At 42.1% G+C, this 6,744-nt stretch overlaps 1 protein-coding gene across 2 annotated transcripts in view; it reads right to left on the minus strand.

Annotated features, from left to right (window-relative positions):
* Positions 1–6,744, minus strand: part of braf (B-Raf proto-oncogene, serine/threonine kinase) — a 26,940-nt gene that overhangs the window by 17,106 nt on the left and 3,090 nt on the right. The window contains exons 2-10 of one of the 2 annotated variants that reach the window (XM_035674988.1): positions 6,384–6,485; positions 5,997–6,284; positions 4,810–4,913; positions 3,677–3,779; positions 3,425–3,573; positions 2,557–2,676; positions 2,249–2,408; positions 1,833–1,872; positions 81–200 (exon numbers count right to left, since the gene is read on the minus strand). In XM_035674988.1, the coding sequence (XP_035530881.1) occupies positions 81–200; positions 1,833–1,872; positions 2,249–2,408; positions 2,557–2,676; positions 3,425–3,573; positions 3,677–3,779; positions 4,810–4,913; positions 5,997–6,284; positions 6,384–6,485 (1,186 nt within the window). The remainder of the gene's footprint in view (positions 1–80; positions 201–1,832; positions 1,873–2,248; positions 2,409–2,556; positions 2,677–3,424; positions 3,574–3,676; positions 3,780–4,809; positions 4,914–5,996; positions 6,285–6,383; positions 6,486–6,744) is intronic. The other variant, XM_035674997.1, reaches the window with a different exon arrangement.

Genomic DNA, 6,744 nt, shown 5'->3' on the forward strand with positions numbered 1-6,744 from the left:
ACAGGGCTGGGGTTGGTGTGTGGGGGTGGGGTGGGGTGGGGGCGGGTGAAGGACACAGGAACACACAGAGGCCTAACTACCTCGGAAAACAGGCTCGGGCTCAAAATCAAACACTATGTCATTGGGGTAGGAGTATAGGAGGGGGCTTGAGGTCCGTGTTCGGTGCTTCCTCAAGCAGCGGGCGGGGTGGGTCGGGGGGGCTGCAGGGCAAAGAGAAACAGACAGACCATCACTGCTACTCACCCTGCCCCTCTCACCTCTAACTAACTACTGTCCATGAGGGCTGTGTATTGGCAAGAATCTGGCGATACGATCATGATACAGGGGTTACGAATTAATATATAGTGATACTATAAGCAAGGTGATATATTTTGATTTTAAAAAAAAATCTAATAATAAGAAAACTGTCATAGTATAATAAACACACCACCATATGCATAAATCTGACTTTAAAAAGTGCCAAAAGTGTATTGGCAGGAATCCGGTGATATCATACGTATCACGATACAGGGGTTACGATTCAATATATCCTAATACTGCAAGCAAGGCGATGTACTGTAATTTTTATTTTATTTTTAAATCTAATTAATAACCATATGCATAAATCTGAGTAAAAAAAGTGTCAAAAGTGTGGCAAGAATCTGGCGATATGCGCATCACAATACAGGGGTTACGATTTAAAACACTGTGATATATTGCGAGAAAAAATCTAATTTTAGGAAAACTGTCACAGTATGAAGAACACATCACTTTTTTATGCAACCAACAGTGGGATCTGTACTTGTATTTATCACAGTCCCTGTAACATACAACATCATAGCCCTCAGTTTACGTCACTGCTATCTAGTAGTTGGGGGTTTAAGCACAAAAATTGTGTTTTTGAGAATCAATACAGTATAACAAAATAAAATATCGCGATACGAATTTTTAAAATATTTTCTTACACCCCTATGTTAGAAATTTCAGTGTCAACATTTTGGGTTATATTCTTATTTCTTTCCATAAAGTGAGATGTGAAGATCGATATTAATGTGATGTCTGAAGTATTGAGCTATGTTTAGCCTAGCTTAGCAGACTAACGTGACTAACGTAAGCAGGTGAATCACTAGCCTGGCCAAAGAGCTCTAAACCTCACTAATTAAGAAGTGTATTTTGTCTGTTTAATGCATACACAAACAGAAATGTAAAAAGTGTTTAGTGTAGCGCCATGGCGCATCGTAAAGTGTTGTTAGGTAATGAAATCTCTGAGATGCTGACAGTTCTGGAAAGCAGACAACTGCTGGTGGTGTTAAATGTTGCTAGATTATTTAAATCAACATTAGGTAACCCCAGGTCTTAAAGTACCAGCTGATACCCGGTTTCCGAACTACAATAAGTTCTATCCAGTGCACATAACCTACTCAATCCTCTTTATATCATGAAGACCACAACAGGCCTCTGATTTACTGAAAAACCTCTTGGTTATATAACTATCACTTAACTTAATGAAGATGAAAAATTCATTAACTACATGTGTTCCTTACTCTCCTTAGCCTGGCTGAGCAGCTCACAGTAAGTCTGAAAAAGCAAAAGGAGGTCTGCTGAAGTGGAAGTTCTGTTCTTCTACAAACCCTGACGCACAGATCTGAATAAATATCTTCAGCTAGGGTGCAGGACTATACAGAACTGACTTCTCAGGTCTGAACTCCACATACACACACACACACATCACACTCACACTCACACACACACACACACACACACACAAAAGACCAAGAGCACGCAGACGCGGGATGGTGGGAAAAAAAACAAAAACAAAGAATGAGCCAGAAGTCTCCTGATGTGATCCTTACCTCCCTCAGATCTCGGTAAGCCCTGATCTCGAATCAGGTCCTGAAAGAAAGGGAGAAGGGAAATTATTAATATAAACACTTCACAAACACAATTAACTATACTGCACTGTACTGTACAATTTCCTTTAGCAGCACTCTCAGGAACTGTTGTCACAGACAGTGTAGCAGCTGAAGTGCTGGAAGAGCTGTATAGAGAGCCATATATTTTATCCTGGGGTGGCAAAGTCATGACAATCCAAATTCCCGATCAAATTCTCTGAATGAAAGCTATAGGCTTGAGAATCAGCCGAATATAACTTTGTTGCTTAGCTTCTCCTCTCTGGTTGAACAGCGTTTATCAGTAAATTTAACTGCTGTCGTAGTACAGGGTTGAGAGGCACATGTTTATCGGTCAGTCCAGTAGACCGCAGACTTACATCGATATTGACAGGCTCGATGGTATTGATATGGACATTGGGGGCAGAGGACGAACGGTCCCGCTGGCCAAACTGGTTGCGGTGGTCCTCCTCATTGGGCCGGAAACTGGGCGGGATGGGTATGGACTTGGACGGGGACACAGTGGTGTGGCATATAGACCTGGAAGGATGAAATTTGCTAGTGAAAATTAATTAAAACAGACTTTTCAGGACTTGCAGGAGATGTTTCTTCTCATACTCTCTTTGCTAATTTACAGTAAAAAAAACCCCAGCTGTTCCACTGAGGAGGGTGAAGGTGGAAGACTCACCCGGTGGAGTCAGACGGGGGGAGTGACGGACAGGCCTCAGACACAGGGGTGGTTCCCTCTGAGGAGACCTCGTCCTGGGTGAACGGGTGATGCTCGAAGAACTTGGACACTAGCAACAAGCTGCAGAACACACAGCCTCAAGATTACTTATTTTATTGCACACCATCGCACCTGTTAAGCCTTTATAACAAAATGAGTTAAGGTCAAGGGCATAGTCACTGCTTAACAGACACTCATTTTTAGATTCATGAGTGATATCAACATTTATTTGGCAGTTAACGTCTGTACACTTGGCAAGAAAATGTTTTGAGGGAGTGTAACACCAAAGACTCAATAGCAAGATAGTAGTACAGACAGAACAACTAACTAAGGGTTCGGGTTAGAGGGTCAAGAGCTAGGGCAGGGTGTTGGGGTGTGGGTGTGTGTGTGTGTATGGTGAAAAAAGTAAGCTGATTTAACTAGTTAATCATCACTGAAGCTTTGAATATTCGCAGGTCATTCTCACAGAAGCTTCATAGCCTAAAATTGTATTTGGGACAGCCCTTATGTGTATAGATGTGGTCCAGTCTCCCCAGGAGAAGAAGGACAGAGCTGGATAGACGCATTTGGGACTATTTTTTATTTTATGTTATTCTATAAGGAAATGCCAATTTTTTTTTTGTTAAAAAAATTATTTCCTTGATATTTTAAAAAGAGGTGGGACTGAGTAATAAATAACTAATGGCCCACTTCATGCACTGCTATAATATCCAAAATCCAAGATCACACAGGGGAATCGTGTACCACAACCTTACTATATTGTACAGTACAGCAGGTTCAGCCTCACACTGGTTACAGCGCCATGGCCCCTCCCTTGTGTGCGACTTACTCTAGTTGGTCATAGTTGACACACATAAGGGGAACCTCGGTGCTGCAGCGCTGGTGGAACTTGTAGCCACAGGTTTGACAGCGGAAACCCTGGAACAGCAGCTTTCTGCAGAAGTCACAGAAGGCCAGTGTGAAGAAGGTCTTCCTCACCTGTCAATCAAACACACAATCAGGACAAAGTGAGGCTGAACAACACAATGTGTACTGTCTGTCACTGGAGTCATGCTGGAAGGTTTTGCCTACTAGCACTTACAAAGTTGTGTGTGGTGAGCGGCACATTCTCCAACACTTCTACATGTAACTCCTCTCCTGTCAGCCAGGAGATGTCTGTGTCCCAGCCAATGGGCTTTTTCTCTCTGAAACAGAAAGTGGAAGAGTTAGGGGAAGTGACTGCACCTCACAGTGTTGTTGGCTTAACCAACACAACGAAAGTTGTGCAAACACAACCATGATGGTTTCCAGCAGAAAACCAGCACATCCTAAAGCTACCATGTCTTTCATGCAGGACATGTAGGACATGTAGGATTCGGTCTCAGTACATTTGCAGTTTTAGTAACTAGTTCGATTTTGAACATGTGGTGGCCGCAATAGAAGTCCATTTCGCAACTATTTTCTCATCTAACTCTGTAAATTAAGTATTTATTTAGACCAAACAAGAGTTGGTAATCGTTAGAAACCTTGCGGAAAGACTACCAAAGACGGTTTTGGTGGTTTGTCCAGTTTGAAGTGTGTTTTGGAATTATCTGCTAGATCAAATGACTAAATTACTGGTTTTGTCAATGGACTGAGGTCAGCTGTAGTGCCCATTTCCCAGTTCAGATAAAACTCAAAATTTTATACCACTATAAAATGTCATTTCAAATACAGTTCAATAAATTGATACTTGACACCAGTGTGTGGACAACCTACTGCAAGAAAACATGTAATGTATCAGTTTATGGATTATTAGTTAGTCACCTCTATAGTGCAACGCTCTATGCAGTACAGTACAATTTAAGGATGGGCTTGATTAAATTAATTTATCGGCTATAAGCCATTAGTGCATCGCCATCTTTTTAGGCCATCATGTTCATCATTGATCATGTTCTCGATTAATCGATCATTTGTTTGCTCCATACAATGTCAGAAAATTGTGAAAAATGTTGATCACTGTTTCCCAAAGCCAAAGATGACTCCCTTAAATATCTTGTTTTGTCCACAAAGATATTAAGTGTACTGTCATAGAGGATTAAAGAAAGCCGAAAAGACTCACATTTTAGTAGCTGAAATCAGAGAAACAATTATTGATAAAAAAAGTAGTTTAACAGTAGTTTAATAGCTGACAACTAATAAATGAATTGTTGCAGCTCTAATAGCTGCAGCTCTATATGGTAGTGGCAGACTTACCCGTCCTGTATCCTGTAGACTGCACAGCACTCTGGAATGAGGCCTCGCATCATCAGAGCTTTCTTCAGCGAGTCTCTCACAGTCATCCCACAGCGGGCCGGGACCTGAACACAGCACAACAACATGGAGCAGGCTGACATCTGAGAGGAAATAATCTGACACAATCGCGCTAAGTTTGGATGATGAAACTTCCAACTGCAAAGTTTTAAGGGGCTTTTATCTGGACTTTGCCACTGTGGAGATCTTTAAAGTTACTTCTACAAATATTTTTCTACAGCCTAATGTGGACGTCCTATAAGTGTTGATGGTAAATATAGTCAAATGAAGCAATACATTTCTGTGTGTGCTATACTGATTGAAAACTTGCTGCAAAATCTGTTCTTCTTTCAGCACCAGAATTTTTATTTGACATTTTTATTTCATTAATTTTATTAGAGCGATGTAGTTGGTGGCGAGGAACAACTACAGGCTGTTTCAGCTCAGAGCCTGAAGGTAACAATATAGCTACGTGTGAAAAAGAAATGGTCAAACTGCAGGAATTAATTTGCTTGGCAATGTTGCTGATTAGCACCCAGCAGCTAACTTAGCTTGCCCAGTGGTCATGGGTGTCAGAAGCTCGTGCACAATGTATCACGGTACATGTACGTTTCCTATACTCAGGTGATTACTGATGAAAACATACCTATGAATATTGTATTCCCACACCGACTACGGGGGGGCTGGCTAACTATGGCATCTAACGATTTTTCAGAGGTGCAGTGCCGCGATTCCAGTTCACTGAGCCTCGTCTTCAACACTGCAAATAAACTACATTTATTACACGTACTATATCACTAGGTCACTAAAGGAGGCATAGGCAATAATACTGGATATCGTCACATCCCTGTTTTCTTCTGTGCTTCACCATGGTCTCAGTTCCTTTTAGCAGCTGCTGTAGTGGATGCTGATTTGTCTTAGAATATAGAAAGTAACCCTTAGAAACAAGCTTAATTTTTTCAGAAAGACTGATGAAAGAAATGCTGAATGAGAGTTTGCACTGAGTTACAGAAGCTAGCAGAAAACAGCCCAGATGTGACATCTTGACTTCAGATCTTTATAATTAAAATAAACCCATCCAAACATGATTAATGTCCTGTGGTGTGCCTACTTTCTAACCTTGAAATCATGTCCAAGAACGTCAGACCTACCACTGTTCTCTGTTTGTTGGGCAGGAAGACCCTGACAATGGGCTTCTGAGGGGAGCGAGGGTTGGCTCGGCTGGCGTCGATGGGGGTCTGCAGCACAGCCAAGGTGTTGGGTGCTGAGGGAAAGGCCTGAGCGCCCCCTCCATCCCTGCAACCTCCCATCTTGACCTCCAGAAGGGCTGGCATGGGGGAAGGAGAGCACGAGAAGTCCGTGCCGTTGCCCATGGCCTCCAGCAGCTGCTGCTCCCTCTGCTGCAGGGCGTCCAGTTTACTGGTGTACTCCTCATATGCCTGACAGAGACAAAGACACACCACAGACTCAACATCTGAAGTGGCATTCACAAGATTTCGTTTTCTCCAGCACATTTGTTAAAGCCAAACCCGTCTTACCTCTAGATATATGGAAGGAGGATTGTGTTCTCCTCCAAACTTGTCCAGAAGAGCCTCTATGTGTTCTTGTGTCAACTTTATCATCTGTTTGATGTTCCAGATCTGTGGGGAGACACACCAAACACTGTTTGCAAATTTAGATTTTTCAGTTCAGAACAACATCCAGAGTTGTAATCCTACAGACTGAATCTTCCCTGCAGACTTTTCCATCATTTTTACTGTATGACTTAGGCAGAAAACCACATATAAGTAGTTATTTATAAAACTTCTTTAAAGTCTAGACTGATTTCCTGATGGTTGTGTAGAGAGTAACAGCCTGTGGTAAAACTTGCATTAGCTTTACTAGTGCAGTGCCCGTAGG

The sequence above is a fragment of the Morone saxatilis genome, unplaced genomic scaffold (genome assembly GCF_004916995.1).
Source record: "Morone saxatilis isolate NCDOM2014 unplaced genomic scaffold, NCSU_SB_2.0 Contig10, whole genome shotgun sequence".
Taxonomy (NCBI): Eukaryota; Metazoa; Chordata; class Actinopteri; family Moronidae; genus Morone; species Morone saxatilis.